A 19,624-nucleotide genomic window follows, 5' to 3' on the forward strand; every position below is an offset into this window, starting at 1 on the left:
CCAGGTTCTGGTGTTGGAGAGGATTCAAAGGTACTTTCTTCCTCTCCCCCAGCGTCTTCAGCCTCTCCGGCGTCAACGCTCTCCGGTTCGGCAGCCGTTGTCTTAGGGATTAGAAAATTCTTCAGTGAGGCGTCAAAATCATTTTTCTTTTGTAGGAGCGTAGCCATCTCCTCCTCGAGTCTTCTCCTGTTTCTTTTGACTTCAAGGGCCCTCTCGGCGAAGGAGATCTTCTCTTCTTCCCGGCGTCAACGTTAGTCTTCGCGGTGTTGTCGACCCTTGGCTTCGGTGCCTTCGGCGACTTTCCCTCCTTTGTAACCTTTGGTAGGGTTCCGTGGAGTTCTTTTAATCTTGGCTGACCCTCGATTGCTTTTTTGCTCGGTTTCGGGGCTGCCTTGGGCACCTTATGCTCGTGGCCATTCGGTTCCGACGGATCTTTATGGTGTCTTACCTTCTCCGTCTTCTTTTTCTATTCCCTCGCCTTCTTCTTGGCACAGATCTTTTCAGAGTCCATTTCTAGGATCTCTACGTCTAATCCTTTGCGTGTAGACTTGGCTGGAGCTCCCTGCTCTTCCTTGTCTATAGAGAAACCCAGGTCACTCATGCCAGCTTTCTTCGTCGACTGCAACATTGTGGAGTAATGGGCCTGTCTTTGGTTTTGGCCTATCCTGAGAGTCTTCGGCAGGAACGCTGCGCAGGCCTCACAGCAAAGGTTGCACACGTTGTGTGGGTCGTATTTGTGGTGGCATTTGGGGCAAAATTTGAAAGGAGTATTCTCCATGATCCCTACCTCGCCATTTGTGGGCCGGAGAGGTTCTCTGGAATTCGAACGGCCGCTCTGCTCCTGCCTCTTGCTACGATGTCTGTGATCGATGATACTACGATGAACATTCGGTGATAATCTTAGTTTTGGAGATTTTTGGGGAAACAAAAAAAATGTATTCAGAGCTTCCACTCTTGCTTCCAGATCCAACGGCGAATAAAAAGAATCTGAAGATGGCCACCAGGCACGTCCACCTCCAGGATACCATCTGACGTCACACAGGGGACGTACCTGGCACCAAATGGTGGTCGAGAGCGACCAAAAAAATAGACAATTTCAGAGCCAACCACTAGATGGCGGAATGATACACAGCATGTGAATCCGGAAAAGGATTCACGCTGCAAAACTCCCTGTACCGGATTCGCCTCTACCACTGCCTTTGCATTCCCTGTAGTGTCCCATTGAGCATCCACTACCTGCCTGGGACTCAGGGTAAGACCGGGAGACAAAATAGGACCAAACAGCAAAATAACAGTGGGCAGGTGGCCCATGTTTGCAAATTAGAGCAGTTTTGAACTCAAGAAGTCCCACTATACAAGTGTTTTGCAACATATGGGAGACTGCATGCATCTTAACCTGCTCTGGGGAATGTTTGTTTTAATATCAGGAAAATAAAAAGTTAAACTGGCCCAGCAAACCTTAGACCAGGCCCACAAAAAAACATTTGGCCCACACACTGATCTGTCAGATCAGTTCTTCGGGCAATGCCAGACTGCCCTATATGCCAGTCCGACCCTGCTGGGTCTCTTGACAGGTCTGTTGTTGGCTCTGGTAGGAGTTTACATGGCTGGTAGGTGTTGTCTTGCTTCTGAAGTTGGAATGTTGTCTACGACAGGTGCCCCTGGATATAGCATACTATGGGCACCCACGGACTTTGTGATCGGAGCCCTTCTTGGTTTTCTCAAGCACCTCATTCACTAGGGATCCAAAGTGAAGTTCACATCAAATACGATGTTAACCGCATGCGTGCGGGCGGAATTCCGCTCGTACGCTGAGATGTTCTAAAGCGCATGTTACGTGACGAGCTGGGCTCGTCATCAGCGTAGCAGGAGGCTACCTCATGACGAGCCCAGCTCGTCATCAGCGTGGAAGGGGTTAAGGATGTGCTGCTGGACCGCTGGTTTAAACCCAGAGATGCTAATTTAGAATAGGAAATATTATTTTCTTCAACAACGAGGCACCTCATCTCTCTTCCGTTAGGTATCAAGGAGGAGATGTATTAAGACCTCTACCTCCTCTCAGTGGTACCTGTTGTAACTCATCAGCAAATCCAGCGAACTGAAAGGTTGCGCCAACTGCTACATGCTTGCCACTGTCGTGGAGTAGCATACTTTCCTTATCTGAGAGGGTATCTCCCGTTTCTTGGGCAGAGGCCCACTTCCTTACAGTATGAACCAGTAAACAGTCATGAGGAACTTGTCCACTGAAAAGGGTCATTACGAGAGGCACTTAACTTTTTCTCTACCTGCTGTGTGACCACCTTAGCTCTGACCGAGTCCTTTAAAGTTCTCAGGGGCTTCCAAACAGGTCTGAGCTTTTTTGCAATGAAAGGAGAGGCAGAAGTCACAGGACAACTCATTAAGGCTGAGGACATGGCATAGGTGGCCAACGCCATGCTGGTGTGCTTGAATCAGTAAGATGCTCTCCTCATTCCCATAATAGATAGCTGAATAAAAGACTGATTTAATTTTGGCAGATTTTTTTATCTTGGTAAACTGCTACAATGTATTATTTCTGTTTTCAAAATATGTGACTGTCAAAAAGCCAGAACATTTTTCACTTCATAGCCTATTTAAAGCTAGAAGCTGACATGCCCACATCAATGTATTTTACCAATCTCATAGAGGGAATTGTAATTCAAGCAGAGTAAAACGACTATACTAAAATCACTGTACAGTCATGGTGTTCTAATTGCACATCTTCAAGGGAAAAAAAATAAGATAATGAGTTCACACACTGAATACAAATTATACTGGTGTTCTAACTTAAAAACAATTACATACCATCACATGTAAACGTCACAGGCTGCAGGGAACCCTCGATTTCAATTGAAACTTTGACAGCTGCATTCTCTTCACTTAGATTTCTTTCCAGCATGACAGGACTCCGTAAAAACCCTGGGTTTGTAGATGAATTGCTCCATGGAAACTTATTTCTCAATCTAGAAATGCAATTTTCATGTTTGATTAGTAGCACATTGCCATTGTTTATTACTATGCAAAGATTAAATTGGCAGATATACATTCAAATCAATTCTGCCACACATAAGACGTAAGGAAAATGTTACTCACCCTGTAAACATCTGTTTGTAACATGTGGTGCTGTAGATCTACATGCTGCGCATACTCCTACCATCTTGCGTTGGGTTTGGACATGGGCAGGCTGTTTTTCTCCAAAGAAGTATTTTTGAGTAATGCGGTATAATGACTTCATCTATTACTGGCAATGTGCATGGGCATTGGCTCCCTTGTTAGATTGCTTTTTAAGAATGTAGATGGAGCCTATAGATACAGAAAAGAGGACTATGTTAAGGCGTATTGACGATAAAAACAAGAAACGCTTGCAACTTCAAAAGGGTTCCGGGGAGGAATGTGGGCACATATGAATCTACAGCACTACATTCCACAAACCAATGCTTACAAGGAAAAACATTCTGTTAGTGGCATGTGTAGCTGTAGAGACACATGCTGTGCATATACTGTGGAGCAGTTCCTCCTTAAAGGTGTAATTAGCTCTAGGATGCTGCAGAAACCTGAAAAAGTGTGCATAAGACAGCCTGGCCAACTCTAGGTTGTTGGCAAGCTAAAACATCTACACAGTAATGTTTAGTTGAAGTGTGGGGAGTAGGCCAAAAGCTGCTTTTAAGATGAAAGGTATGGGAATATTAATCAAGAACGCCTTATAATCTCAAATTTTACAGGTTGAGTAGGGTCCGGGAGGGACAGGCAAAGGTTTTTTTGGCTTCAGCATTACAGGTCTGTGTGCATTTGACCAACCAGATGCCTTACCTGCTTTGGAGAGAGCACAGACTTTCTTTGGTTTGGAGAAAGAAACAAAGATGTAGTGTTTTAAGGAAGGGCTTACTTCTGTCAATGTAATACATACACACTCTTTTGACATCTAATGTGTGATGAGCTTGTTCTGCTACTGACAGTATGTGCGAAGAACACTGGGAGTTCTATAGTTTAACTAAGGTGGGAATTAGACACCTTAGGAAGGAAACTGGGGTTTGTACTGAGAACTACCCTATTGTGGTGTACTTGGGAAAAGGGTTGTTCCAGAGTAAGAGCCTGAAGTTCTCCGACAGGCCAGAGGGAAGTGACAGCTACCTAGAAAGCTTTCTTCTGGGAAAACAAATGTAAGGTGCAAGAGTGGAGTGGCTCGAGAGGAATGTCCATAAGACTTGTAAGACCAGTACTGAAGTTCTACACAGGGGTGTTTGCCGAAGCCTGCGAACCACAAATGGAAGAGGTGGGAGAAGCGTAAACGCATAGGCAAATATCCCTGACCAGTTTGTCAATGGACTGTGCGTGTGGAAAAATAGAGGCGAAGTTTGAGAATTTGGCGTTTTCTGCAGTGGTAACGAGGTCTATGTGACGAAATCTCCAACAGTGGAAGTACGGAAGTAGGATTTAGGAGTGGAGTTCCTGCTTGTGGACTTGATACTGCATCCTGCTGAGCAGGTCTGCAAACCCGCTGTCCACTCCCGATATGTACTCTACCAGTAAATGGACTTTGTAATGTATTGCCCACTGCCAAATTCCCTGGGCTAAAGCAGACATCTGTAGGGAGGGAGTGCCGCACTGTTTCTGTAAGTAAACCATGGCAGTTGTGTTCAGTCAGAATGATTATCACCTTGTGTTGGATGCGAGGGAGGAGCACTTTGAGTGCTAGTTGGATAGCTAATAATTCCAGGTGGTTGATGTGGAAGCCCGGTTGATGGGGCGCCCTCAACCCTTGAACGGTCAGCTACTGTAAGTGCACCCCCCAAACAGTGAGAGAGGAGAGTCCACTGACGGTCATCTGCGGCACTGGGTCCAAAATTGGTGGCCTTGCAATTGATGACCCTCCACTTCTGACCATTTTGCTGCTAAGCACTCCTGCAACAGGCGCATGTGTAATCTGGCATGTGGGACACTAGCAATGCAGGAGACTATGGAGTGGTGTGGCTCACTGGTTAGAGGCGGCAGACCCGGAAGCAGATTTGCGGACATGAAAGGGAGTCAAAACCATCTGCAGAAATGCAGCTGTGGTCCTCAACAACAGTTTTTCTGGAGGAAAAGTAGTACATGGAGGCTGAACAAACAATGCCTGCAGTGCACTCATCCGATGCACTGTAGTTTTTGTAAAGAGAAAAACAGTTTTAGGAGTCAGGAGCACAGAGGACAGATGTGCACTATCTCAAACGCAGTACACATAAGAAATGTAAAAAACAAATTAAGGTCCCACTGAGGCATCACAAAAGGTTTGGGTGGGAACATAGCAACTAAACCTTAAGGTAAAGTATCACAACAGGTGCCTTAAATAAGGAAGGTTGTTCAAACAGTCGGAAAGGGCTTATAAATAACCTTTAACTATGCAAAGTTCTTGCTGGGCTAAAGAAAGCACAAATAGCTAAACACCCATGTAAGGAAATGACTCTTTTTGTATGATCACCCCCAGGTTTTTCAACTGAAGCTGCTAATTTTTCGACTCTGGCACTGAGGCCTGCTAACCAGACCACAGTGCCAGTGCCCGGACCCTTAGGTGTATGTCTAATTGACTGTACCCTATTGAAAATGGCTAACTTATCCGTATGTTCCTAGTATATGGTACCCTGGTACCCAGGGCATGTAAGTTGAGGGGTGTGGCTTGGTCCAGGGCTTGCAGCACTGGTTGTGCCACCCTGGAGGTCCCCCAAGTAAAATGAGTCCCCCAGTCTGCCACTGCAGACTGGCAGAGGAGTCATGCACTGCTAGCTTCAGTTTACCATTGGAAGTAATGGCAAAGCAGCTACTTCCCCTGCACATTTTTCTACGTCACCCCTATGTAGCAGGCCTACAGAGTCCCAGGGCAGGGTACAACTTACTGCATGGAGCAGGACATGTAGTTTACAAGTCCTCACAGCAAAGAAGTAAAAACAGATTTTTTCAGTGGAAAGACCCAATTGGCGAGTGCAGGATTAGAAGTTGACCCCTCGAATGGTGTGACCATAGTAGGCACTCCACTGCCTCGAACAACTCGCTCTTGTATCTCAATTTGAAATTAAGACAACTTGTGCAACCTTAGCAAATATATCACCTTGGTGCCTTTAAAACTCCTGTGCCTTTCAAGGCACGTTTGAAGCCTGTTCCACAGCTTTCTGCCCTCCTGGAGAGACGTGCCAACAACCCTCAGGAATGAGAACAAGGAGGGACTTGAGGTAATGAAGGTCTTACCTCCCTCCTGCAGGAAGCCACTTAGGTGTTCACCCCAAAAGGCAGGCTTCAAACGGAAGACACCTTTCAAGGGCAGATGCATTACACCAGGGAGGAGCTTGCAGACCCATTGTTTAGGCAGACACGCTGGCACAGGGAGCAGAGAGGGGAAACTAGTTGCCAAACCGGTATCCCCACGGGTGTTTAGCCCTGAGGCAGCCACACCCTAGGGGTGAGTGTGTCTGCCCTGGCATTTTATGATCCCACCAGGTGGTTCAGCACTAGGGGAAAAACCCTGATGGCACAAAAAATTCCACCTAAGACCCCTAAACCACCTTGCTTGTTGCAGTACCACATGGCGGTGGTCTTGTCCATAACAAACTGAATCAGCTTTCCCTTGATGGTCGACAGGCGGACTTTCAATACCAAGCAAATGTCCTGCAACTTCAACAGATTGATTTGGAGGTGGATCTCTGCCAGAGACCAGAGTCCTATGATTGATCTACAACTCTCCCTGGTGGCTACCCAACCTAGTAGCGAAGCATCTGCTGTCACATCAGCACTAGGTGGGTTACAGACGGAGGTCTGTCACTGATCCAACTGCAGTCGGGCACCACCACGAAGTTTTTTGCAGTCTGATCCAGAACCTGGATGGAATCAGACAGTCTCCTTGGTGCTGGGCCCACTGTAGAGCCCACATGTGCCTTCTGGGATAGTCCACCAGCAAGATGCAGGAGGGTAAATTGCCAAGAAGTGTCAGAGCCGCACTCACCGAGACCCAGGACAGAGGGTGAAATATCTGGATCACAGCAGAAATATCTTAGACGAGTCGAACGTGGAAGGGAAGCTCTAAACTGCTCTGTGTCGAGAAAGGCTTTGATGAATGGAAGCCTCTGTGAAGGAGTCAGGTGTAACTCCGGCATGCTGACCAAAACCCCCCAAAATATTCAGAGATCCACTGTTATCTGGAGGTGGTACATAACAGACTACGATGAGCTCCCCCTTAACAGAATGTCATCGGGTTAGGGGGAAGACTGGTATATCATCAACCCCCGAAGGTGTGCTGCAACCACCTCCAACACCCAAGGGGCACTAGTGAGGCCAACAGGCAGATGCTCTTGGCATACCTTGAACCATAGTTAACGCCTGTGAGACTGCAGAACGGGAATATGAAAATAGGTATCATGCAGGTCTAGTGCTACCATACAGTCTTCTAGATCCAGGGAAGATAGAAGCTGGCTGTGGTATCTCCCAAAAGAGGTGTCCCCTCTCCCGGTCTCCCTCCACCCCTCCCCTTGTGTCCTAATGGTATTGTCACCTCTCCCATTGTTGGAAAAGCATGACGATGCAATTGAAATGTTGGTGCCAGGGAGTTCTATGTTGAGCTTCCCTGAGGCACTAGCACTGTGACAGGTAGCGAAGCAAAGTTGTAACAGAGGTGTCACCTGAGGTACGTACTAAAGTCTTACTTCAAACTGGCAGCATCTCCTGTGAGTTCTATCCAGCTGATTTAACACTGGTGACAGAGGACGGGATGCTGAGAAGATGCCTGGGCGACAAGTAGAAGAGGAACACCTCAACACGCTTGTGAGTGGCAGGTGTTAAGGGCAGCACAAGAGAAAGGTGCCACTGAGAGTGAATACCCGACAAAGAGAGTTGCCCGTGAGTACCCAGGACTGTTAGAATAAGGGTGTACACCTCTACGCATATTGACACCTCAGAGCGGGAAAGCCAGCAACTCTGAGCGTGACACCTGAGAGCAAAGGAGTGCGTGATCCTTTTAATGCAGATGTCTGGAAAAAGGAGGTTAATCCTGTGACCGCAAGTACCTAAAGGGAAGAAGAGACACAGTTGGTGCAAGCGCAAGAGCAACGCTTTAGGGGAAGGAGTGCCTATCACCTACCTTAACTCCCAGCAACAAGAGGCGTGCCCTTGGTGTGTGTCCTAGATAGTGTCCATGAGAGGTGTTGTGTGACATTGGCTTCAGAAAGATGGAGAAACTGTGGGAAAATGTGTATCTGACCTGAGGAAATTGGCTGCAAGTTTGGAGCCAGGTGTGAGGAAAGGATAAGGGATCAGTTCCTATTAACAAGTAAAACAGAGAGAATATTTAAGGAATTGTGGCTAAAAGACGATATCCTAGTCAAACAAGTTGAACACAAGATGAATTGTACCAAAGAGATAAAACAAGACGAGGAGGAGGAAAATGTGACTGAAATCCTGGAAGAAGTCAGTGATGTGTTGGTAGTCAGAGGGACAAGAGGGGAACCTAAGGAAACCAAAAGTAGGGGGACGTTAGAGGCAATTGCTATAGATGTCAGCTGGACATAAGGCCAACAACAAGGAATGTCAAGCATAAAAAAATAACATGTAATATGTGCAGGACAAAAGGCCATTACAGAATCTGTTGCAGAAGCAATGCATATTCCAGAAAGTATCCTAAAGGTGGTGTTACACAAGTATGTGATGAGTGTTTTGCAGGTAAAACAGGGGTAGTCAACCAACCCGAAAGATATCACAACCATCGAGGAGCAAGATGTAGAAGCAATGTTGGATTCATGTTCAAAGTTGACACTAAGAGATTTAAAGGGAAAAATAGTGTATAAAATGGATGTCAACCCGGGAAGATATGGTGGCCAACCTATACAAATGAAAGGATTTTTTTGGAGAAACATTGCATACGAACATAGATATACGGTTAATGTATGTCTCACACAAGGTGGGCAACATTCTGGGATGGCTGGCACAAAAGGATCTGGGAAAATATCTCAACCCCAACAAGCCTTCCACAGCACTGGACAGCGAGAAGATCAGGAATCCCATCAGGTCAGATGGGAGGAGGACGGGCCTTTCAAGTTTCCTATGAGACTACAAGGTTACCACCATATTAAAACACAGTTTCTTTATGCACCCCTTCATGCACAGTGTTCAGTTGTTCAAGGGGAGTCAGGGATTACCATTGTTTATCTGTCTCCCGTTCCCCCCACCCTCTCATTCTACATGTGTCATAACTATAAGTTGCAGAGAAGAGAGATATGTAGGATCTCCCAAGAGAGGTGTCCCCCTCTATCTGTCTCCCGCCACCCCTCCCCTTGTGCCATAATGGCATTGTCACCTCGCCCATTGTTGGAAGGGCAGGACAATTTAATTGGCAGGTTAGTGCCAGGGAGTTCAATGTTGAGCTTCCTGAGGCACTAGCACAGTGACAGGCGATGAAGCAACACCTGTGGCTGATGTGCCTCCTGGTGTGCATAATAAAGTGCTACTTCAAACTAGCAGCCTCTCCTGAGAGTTTATCTAATTTCTAGCTGATTTAACACTGAGCCAATGTGAGGGTGTGAAAATTTAAAACAGGAGGAAGGCCTCGTCCTTCTTTGGCACCAGGAAATAACAGGAGTAACATCCAGTCGTTATTTTCAGTGATGGCACCCGCTCTATGGTTCCTTTGTTCAAAACAGTCTTCACTTCCAGCTGCAGAATGGGCATATGGTCTCCTGAAAGCTGCCCTGATGTGGGTGAGCTATGCAGTAGGTCTGGCTGGAATGGCAAGGCCTATCCCTGTTGAATAATTTGGAGCACCCGGTTGTCAGACGAAATGCTCTACCACCCTTACGGGGAATTAACTTATCATGCTCCCTAAATAGTGGCCATGTGCCATTGAGGTCAAACTAGTGGCTTGGAAGCTGAAATGGGGGTTGAGGGGGACTGAGCAGGGCTTTTCCCCTGTTGGCATAGACGTCATCAGCTAGATCCTCAAACCAAGCCTCAAAAGGCCTAAGGGGTCTGTTGCAGGTGCAGAGGACCCGAGTGTTGCCTTTGTGCCAAACCTCTTCCAAAGACTAAAAAGGGGTAAAATTAATGAGATTACTGTCGTACAGGCACAGAAAGGCTTAGAGAGCCCTGCTTTCTTTAAAGTGCTCCAGTAAGGAGTCTACATGATCTCCAAACTGATGGGTGTAATCAAATGGCATATACATAAACAATACTTGGACATCACCCAAAAAAGAAAACAAATCGGTGGATCTCACCCACGTGTGGCCCCAAAGCACCATGCTAGTACCAACTGCCCTGCCTAAACAGGCAGTAGTTCCAACGGAGAACATACTTAGCTGCATCAGAATGATTGCTATGCTATAGTCCTTGCAGATCTACACACGGGCAATAGTCAAAGGTATACAATTTTTGTCATGATGGTAACGGTCCATAAAGTGATGCTCTCATGGTAGATCACCCTGCCAACAAGGGTGTTGTGACCAGCCTGGATCAGAGTCGCAGAAAGGTAAACTTATAAAAGAGAAGTTTCGAAGCACACTTCAAAGTGTGCTTCGGTACTGCTCTACTATAAGTTTGGGTTCAGCCTGCTTGTTGAAGCCTGGACAACTAGGCTTTCAGGTACAAGATAAAAGATGCTGTGTGAGAAAGGCAGGTTCTCATAGAGCAGGTATGGGGCGTCTAGCCACACTTCTATTTACCGGTGGGGAAGAGCAAGATTTAGCCCGGTGCTCATGAATGTGTCAAGGACAGCTTTCTTCAAATGTGGGTACATATGCGCCAGTCCAAGCGTCACAACTTCCATCAGTACATTGATCTGGACCCAATGGATGGCACAGCAAAAGGTGTGGATTCCTTTGAGTGGCCGGGAATGGGCCGGGAATGGGACATAGAGTATCAGGTAGGTGTACAAAACACTACAATCCTAGAAATTCATGTACAGATTATACAGAATCTTGTAAGAAATTAGGAAAAAGTTTCGAAAAGAATGCCAGATCTGGTTCCAAAAGGCACAGAAATAAAGGTCTGATGCCAGCACTCGGATGTTACGCTTATACAGTCAGTCAGTCAGTCAGTCAAACATTTATAGAGCGCATCGCTGCTCCGTGGAAATGTGATCATTTAAACTTCCAGGTCTTTAGTTCTCTTTTGAACTGCTGGAGCGAAGGTGCGGTCCGGAGGAGCAGGGAGAGGTTGTTCCAAGCCTAGACTGCCAGGTGCGAGAATGAGCGTCCTCCGCTGGATCAGTTTGGTGTCTGCGAGGGAGAGGGAAGTTGATTGAACGTGTCTGGTAGGTTGGTGGAGGGTTAGGCATTTGTTGATGTATGCTGGTTCTTCATTGTGCAGGGCCTTGTAGGAGTAGGTCAGCATCTTGAACCAGCATCTCTTCTGAAGCTGGAGCCAGTGTTGTTTCTAGAGATGTGGTATGATACGAGTCCTTCTGGGGAGGTCGAGTATGAGTCTTGTCTCGGAGTTCTGTACTGTCTGGAGTTTCGTCAGGAGGTGTGCAATGATTCCTACATAGAGCGCATTTCCGTAGTCCAGTCTGCTGGTGATGAGGGTCTGGGAGACTGTCCTTCTGGAGTCTGCCGGGAACTACCAGAAGATCTTGCAAAGCATTAAAAGGGTGTGGAAGCAGGCAGATGAGACTGCTTTACTTGCTTCTCCATGCTTACCAGGATGAAGCCCAGGTTGTGGGCGTGGTCTGTTGGGGTGGGGGTGCCGAACTCTGCAGGCCACCATGCGTCGGTACTTACGGTGCTTAGTTTGTAAATAAATAAGTGCCAGGGCTTTCGTCAGGAGGCCACAGCAGCTTGCACCACACACACACTATCACGATCACTGTCAGCGCTGCTAATGACAGTTTCTACACAACTCCTAACCATCACACTGCGACAAGTGTGACAATACAAACTGTTCAAGGCCCACAAAGATATTAGAATGGTTGGGTGGTATTTATGAGCTATTTAAAATGTATGTTGAATTAGTAAACAACTGTTTTCTGCTCATTTTTTATTACATAAATAGTGCCACCATGTGGCAGCTGTCATAAGTGATGGCGTTGGCAATTAAGTGCCAGGGCCGAGGACAGGAAACCCCTGGCTCAAATTAAGCACAGAGCTTATATCCATATCCAATGTCACTTCCATGGTAGGGCAAAGCAGAGCCACACGGTGCCACCTGCTAGTGGGCTGGAGCAATGATAAGAAAAATCTCAAGATCCAGTCTGGCACCTGGGGGAATTAACGAAGTGAGGAAGCTGTGGTTCGAAGTATACTTCAGAAACTAGGATTTTGTGGCACTAAAGGATGAAAATGGTAGGTGAAAGAAGAACAATACTTTTCTGTCATGTGTCTCCGGCACTCATCTCCATTTTACCAGTAGCAACAAGCTCCACCAGCTCAGCTTTCCCATTGACTATATGCATAATAGGTGTTGCTAATGTAATGTTATGTCCCTTAGTCTGCAAGCACACTTCTAATTCCTAATTGTAGAAACTTGAGAAGTTACGAATTTTAGTAAAGGTATGATTGATAATCCGGCTTCCGGGTGCGATGGCGGACATGCCCTGCTGAGGATCCGCATACGGGCACGAAACTCGCCCGTCACACCGCGTCAAAAGTTACAGCAAAACAGTTGTTTATGTGTCTAAACGCTAGACGCATCTAGCGCTGGAGGTTCAGTCCTAATCCGGTGCGGATCCCTAGCGGAATACAACCTTTATCGGCAGCAGCTCCAGAAACAAGATGGTGGCCGCTAACCACCGGAGCCCGCTCCCGAGCGGCTGAGCCTGACTGAGGGATTCCTGCAACAAAGTCCACACAGCGGAGCGCTCCCCCTGGAGTGACGGTGTAACAGTTGGCACCCCGGAAGGGCCAGCGAGAATTTATATGGTGCCCATGGGAGCGTTCAGGGCCAGACTGATGATCGGGGGCCCTTCCATCCTCCACGCCACCGAGACAACCGATGGCCCGGTCCCTTGTCACCCAGTGATCCAGACACGAAGAGCGACCCAACACCACGTCGCAGAGGTGCGACCCAACACCCCGTCGCAGAGGTTAGTGAACAGGGGGCCATCTCCATACGTTCACCGTAAACACCACGGCAGAGCTGCTCTATTCGGTGTGCTTGACCTTTACATGGCGCCAGCTGGACTCTGCAGCTGGCTCTAGAGCAAAAACACACTGAGGCACCGCGCCAGAGTGCATTACATCTTGGGTAGTGACCACACATAGAAGCGGAACGCTAGGTTACCATGCACTTCAGTAGACCGGTTGTTCTCCCCAGTCCCTCTCTCTCCATCTGCGTATCAACACTGCCGCTGAAGAAGCTGCCACAAAGGGGGGGCGCAACGACAGATCACCCACCCCACCCCTCCAAGGAGCCATCCCAATGCGCACCACCATCTACTGAGGCATACAATGCAATGCATAACTGACTATATCTTACTGAGTGTGGCCTGACCCCAAGATGGCGCTGGTGTTCGATCGTGACTGCAGCCTGCTCTGTATTGCTCCGGTGCTGTAGGGACTATAAGGATAATTTTGCCTTATCTTCCAGAGAAAGATGAAGTCCTGCCTCTTTTACCTCAAATGTCTTGGCATGTAAACAGCGTCCAGGGGTCTTAGCCGTCTGCTGCCTCCCACGAGCAGGGCTTCATCATGGCCGAGACCAACTACCGCATCCACGCTTACACAGGGATCTACAGAGGCCCGGACATGATGTCTTCCTGATTTGGCTCTCCCCCCTACAAACCCACGCAACATTGTTTTTGTTTACTGTACCTTACTATGCTCTTGTAACTGATGTAACTTGCAGCACAATGATCCTCTTGTAAAGCGCTCTGATACCCCGGGTCTAGCCGTCTCCCACACAGACGGACTTCAGACACAGTTACTTCCTCGTCTCCTCGCTGTGTCTCCTAACCCCTCCCCCACCTCTTCCCTCCTTCATTCTTTGCTTGCCTCCCCTATTCCTTTCCTCTCTCCCCTAAATCTCTCTCCCCTGCCTGCTTTGTTTATCCTTGTACCTATGCTCTGCTTAAATCGCCCTCATGTCGCCATTTTACATTAACCCCTTACCCTTCTACACACCATGAACCAACGGATGCAACTTGTAATTGACGTACCTTCTGTAACAATGTGTAACTCGTAACGTATGTAACCCTACCAGCCTGACTCCCTAAAATGACCCCCATAAGTATGCCCTTGTCCAAAGCGCTCCTACTCCCCTTGTTGGGGATGGATCCAGCATTTTTTGCCTTTGAGTCTCAGAGACCCTTCTGAGAGTCCACAGTGACAAGGGAGTCACACATAGTAGAGGACTGGGATTGTTCCCCTTACAACTGGGAACTGTCTCCTACCCTACCGGAAGTCAGACACTGTGTTCACGCTGGGTTTTCTACCCCTCTCCCGCCTCTTCCCTCCATCATTCTTCTAAGTGTGCCCATGACCAAAGCATTCCTCGCCCCTTGTTGGGGAGGGATCCAGCATCTATGCCCTGGAGTCTCAGAGACCCCGCTGAGAGAGTCCACCGCGAAAAGGGAATCACAAATAATAGAAGACTGGGAATGATCCCTTTACCGCAGGGAGCCATCTCCCCCCAGCCGGACATCAGACACAGTTACTTCCTTGTCTCCTCGCTGGGTTTCCTACCCCCTCCCCGCCTCTGCCCTCCTTCATGCTTTGCTTGCCTCCGCTATTCCTTTCCTCTCTCCCCTGAATCTCTCTCCCCGCCTGCTTTGTTTATCCTTGTGCCTATGCTCTGCTTAATCTCCCTCCCCGTCACCCTTATACATTACCCCCTTACCCTTCTACACGCTGTGAACCAACGGATGTAACTTGGAATTGATGTACCTTCTGAGACAATGTGTAACTTGTAACCTTATTAACTCTCCTCATGTAAAGCGCTCGGATACCTCCGGTCTAGCCATCGCTATATAAAACTCAAGTGAATAAATAAAATAAATTGATGGCTAGTCCAGACACAAGCCTCACAGGGTAGGTAGTAGGCGGAGGCTGACGTCGCCGCTGCTGTAGCCTGTAAAAAGAGTGCTATTTAAGTAACTATGCCTAGCAGTGATATCCTGAAAATCTCACAAACAGGAACATGTTTCAGGAAGCTAACAAATCTGCATTTCCTTTTTTGGAACAGACGTGAAAAGAATGGGTTCGAATAGTGCAGAGGAATGTGAATCAGTGATTCTAGAATAATTCTTGCTCATCACACGTCGGTCACGAATAACAAATAATGAGTAAACTCCTTGGCTCGGTCAATCTGAATATTTAATATCTAGATTATCGAATTGTGTTTAATTAGTCCGAAGGAAAAACAAAAAGCCATTAGAATTTGGTTATCATGGCATTTTCAAACCAATGTAATTAATTTCTTTTTATGCAAGAAGGCACCTAAAAGTCTGATTTGACTCAAAGAATAATTTATAAGGGAGACAAAAGATCATTATAATAATAATGAAAATAAACAGATTAAAAGTGTAATAAGAAATTAAAATATCTGAAAAAAGGCGAAGTAGAGGGCTACATTAGAAAAATAGAACAACTTGGAAATCCGACCTACCTATCTATAAGGATGGGCAGGTTCGAAGAGATTAGCTTTACACTGTTCACCTTAAAGACAGCTTGGGAAGGAGCCTCAACAAGTTGGGTAGACTTTTCCACTACCCGAAATGCAGAAATAGTTTTGTGGCACACTACAGCGCATCAGAATTTGGGTCCATCAAGTTATTTTAGCTTTAGTTCTGTTGAACCTACTGCCATATGACAACCAAAGCTTCATAGCTGGATAAGTTAACTGTGAAGTGAAGAAAGAGGGGTGACGCAGTAAATACTACATGAGACGGCAGTGAGCCTTGCAGACAAATGCAGAGCCCATTATAGAGGCGAAAAAGAGAAAGAATGAGCTGTATGCAGAAAATACTAGACTACTTTTACGAAGACATTTTTTATTTACCATTCAGCACATTGCGATACTCATATGCCAATTGTGAAACCAAATTATTTTGCAGTGGGGCGATGGTGAGGAAAGACAAAAGGGAAGACAGAGAAGTCAAGCAAAAAACTAGGAAGACGCTATGCAAGTGTTTGGCTATAAAAAGCTCGGCTTGTCTGTTGGGGACCTCTTAAGATTATAAAAACATGATGAGTTGTACCAATTCACTGACCTAGGACTCCCAGTTGTGCAGGTTAACTGTCAAAGCAGGTGAGGAAGGCCATGGGGAGAAAGACAGAGGGGAGTTTGCGCTAACCATCCGAAAGAAGAACCTGGGAGAAGAAGAAGGAAGAAAGATCCTGCTCTGAAGTCTTCGAAACATGGTTATGAAGGAGGAAATAGAGTGCGTATGCTCACCTGGAGCTGAAGGAAGGGGAAAAAAAGTGGTGGAGTGAAAGAGAAAGAATAGGAAGGGCAGCCGTTCATTCTAGCGCAACCGTGGTGGCATTAACATTACATATTTTAATATACTACTTTAAACAACATTTATGCCATTTTTAAGATCTGTTGATAACTTTTAAAAATACTATTGCCTAATTTAATGGAACTATCACCCTTGGAGTAGTTGAAGGTTATGTCTGCCATGTTAGGATTCAATCTCATGAACTGTTGATCACCGAATGTCAGCCGTATGCGCACAAATTACCTTCAAGCCATCCATCATATCAATGTTTTGTAGTACAACAAAAAAGCTTGGAACATTTTAGGGTTAATCAAAATATGACGAGGCTTGCTGACTTCCCAGACCTTGTAATTCTCCCAATGATTTGTTCTAGAATGGGCTTCCAAAAAGCTTAAATATTACTGCAACTTGCAAATCACCTACATCAAATAATGAACTTAATTTGCTAGCCCACACTGCTTTCAAGCTGAACATAATGTTGTGGCAACTTCACTAGAGTCGGCAAACTACCAAGTACTGCCTGCAAACTTATCACAGAAAGAAATAAGACTAATTTCACACATTTGATAAAAAGATGATCCTGTACTTTAAATAAAAAACCACTCAGCAATGTTCCCACATGATATACAAAGTGTGGTCACAAAGTGAAGTCTGTTTACACAAGGAGTTTTTAAAAATATATTGTTTTCCACAAAGTTTTCCACAATTCATGGGCGAGTATACAAGGGAAGATCATACACCTGTTAGGAAGTCGTACAATCATTTACATCTCTGGCCAATGTTGCTAATTCAATGTGTGTTAAACAGTACAGTTTCATACAAGCCTTCCCAAAGATTCTTGATCTGAAAACACAATAACTCAAAAAACCCTATACGTGTTATTTATATAGAGCGGACTTAAATTCCCCATATTCCATACTACAAAATTCCCAAATTTGCCAGAAAATCATTGAAAACGACCTTTCCAGCGAATTGTGGAAAGTGGTCTTTAAACTTGGATGCTAATGACAAGGGTAACTCGTCATGGAGTTTCCATTGATTTCAATGGAAAGTGTTTGTAAATCTTTCCAGGGCCTTAGCATCCAAGTGGTTAAGTTATAACTAGTTTTGACCAATATTACTGAACAACAGTGCTTTGGAATTCACCTTTTGCCACAACATTTCTAAAACTTTCAATGTGAGAAATTTTGGAAACCCAATTGTAAAGCACCAGTTAAGCTATTATCAGTACTAGCCCATGCTACAAGCTAAAGGTGCTTTAAAATGAAAGAAAGTCCTTGGGGAAGACAAGCTATCGAAGGCCTAGACCAGCAATTTCAAAGCTATTTCCACCACCAACTGACGCATATCCTCCAGCGTTTCAAGCAATTCACCACAGAAACTGTGCACCCGTCATAAATGTTCTTGCCTTGCAAAAAACCCTCATAACAGCAAAAGTGTGGTATATTTAGCTCTAAAAAAATGTATTAACAAGCATTTACAATGCAATAGGTCTCGCAGCATTAAAGTTTGAGTTACTGGCATTGTAAATGACAATGCTTTGCATCAATTTTTTTTTTAATTTGCAATTGGTATATAAACATTGTTTGTGAATGGTTAGCTGTTGCTTATGCTAAGCAAAGTTGGCAGTAATATAGAGTGCTAGTCTTGCTTGTAATAAGCATGCTGATTTAAATGCCTCTGATACCTGCGGGTAAAGTTTGCGCTATATAAAAGTGAAAACTAATAAATAAATTTAAAAAAGCCTACCTGTACCACGTCCGTTCTTATTCTTTGATGCCACATATTTTTGGGTCCCTGTATTTATTAACTGCACCCGGCTGTGGGAAACCTCCATGACAGGAACAACGTGTTGCGGGGCAGACACGGGCAAAGTAGCCACTGTCCTGTGGTTGCACCGCGGGGTAACAGTGTAGGGGCAGGAAGGCAGGCAGTTGGTAGTGCTGTGGCATAGCAGTGTAGTTCTCTGTGTATGCTGGGCATGGGGGTTGCTATTGGCTGACAAGAAGTGGTGAGGAGGTGCCGGTTCGGTGGGCCTGCTTCCTGATCTTGGGCAGGTGACATTTGCAATGCAATAGGTCTCGCTTTTGTGAGAGTTTAAGCTATTAGCATTGTAAATGACAATGCCCTTTATTTGTTTTAACAAAACATAAACAAAACATAAATAAAAGGTGTAGTGTAGTTCCTATCTTCCCAATAGGCTCTGCGCATTGGAATAATACCTACAGCAGTAAAGGCCTAGGCCAGACGTTAACTAGGTCTACTACTGTCGATACTAGACTTAAAGTTTTGGGTTTGCCAGCTTAGCTCAGAGTTCACTAGAAACTTTCTCGAATGTTCAGGAAAGAAGTAACTTCCCTGATTAGACAAGAAGGGATTTAGTTTCTGACAACCATAGAGCATGACAACTTTGCTCTCCCCTAATCAAGAGTCAATCTCGAGAGTCGTGTGAACAAAAGGCAAATTATTTTACTCAGTCAGTACGTGCATTCTTAGTCTCATCAGAATGTAGAGAAAAGGAAGAGACGGGCGTGTTCAATAAAAAGGTGTTATTTATTGATCAGTCTCTTTTCTCATACAAGAGAAATGGATCGATATTATTGCAATACTTATAGTTAAGTAAAGTGCATACATTAAAAGCAATAGTATAAAATAATACTGTAAAAACATTGATATGGTTTCTAAGCCATAAGATGTTTTAAAATGAATAAAATATATTACATACACATATACATTTGACTAAACGTACTCAACTGGTGTTTCTAGATACGCCTACCCCGTGTACCTGACCTAAGTCTAATACGTGGGCGGGAATAGAAAGTTACAGTTTAAGTTAAGTTTGTTTTTGCCAAGTGAATAACTAAAGAATTCTCTGTGAGGGGTTATTCAGTTCTGTACCTGGAAGTTAGGATGAATGAGGAATGGTATCTCTCTCTCTGGTCTCGATATTCCAGGCGGCCTGCGAGGGCTGCCCAGAAACGCCGGTGCTGGATTCTCGGCAGGAGAAAGCAGCGCGTCTCTCAGCGCATCAGAAAGGCGGGGCTGCTGCCAGCGGGGTCTGCTCTGCTCTTCGCTTCGGCAAGTATGGCTGCTCCGTCTCGTCACCACGCATGTGTTTGCATATGGCAAGATCGGTAATATTTATACCTTTAAGGTGCCGAGATTGACGTAAGGATGGACATAGATACGTCAATAAAGATGTCATACGACTTGCTCGTTAGCACA

At 45.7% G+C, this 19,624-nt stretch overlaps 1 protein-coding gene across 2 annotated transcripts in view; it reads right to left on the reverse strand.

Moving 5' to 3' along the window:
- Nucleotides 1-19,624, reverse strand: part of PIK3C2A (phosphatidylinositol-4-phosphate 3-kinase catalytic subunit type 2 alpha) — a 1,158,716-nt gene that overhangs the window by 1,019,226 nt on the left and 119,866 nt on the right. For both annotated transcript variants that reach the window (XM_078681042.1, XM_078681043.1), the window contains one exon: nt 2,824-2,981. In XM_078681042.1, coding sequence (XP_078537168.1) covers nt 2,824-2,981 — 158 coding nt within the window. The remainder of the gene's footprint in view (nt 1-2,823; nt 2,982-19,624) is intronic.

This window comes from Lissotriton helveticus, chromosome 3_1 (genome assembly GCF_964261635.1).
Source record: "Lissotriton helveticus chromosome 3_1, aLisHel1.1, whole genome shotgun sequence".
NCBI lineage: Eukaryota > Metazoa > Chordata > Amphibia > Caudata > Salamandridae > Lissotriton > Lissotriton helveticus.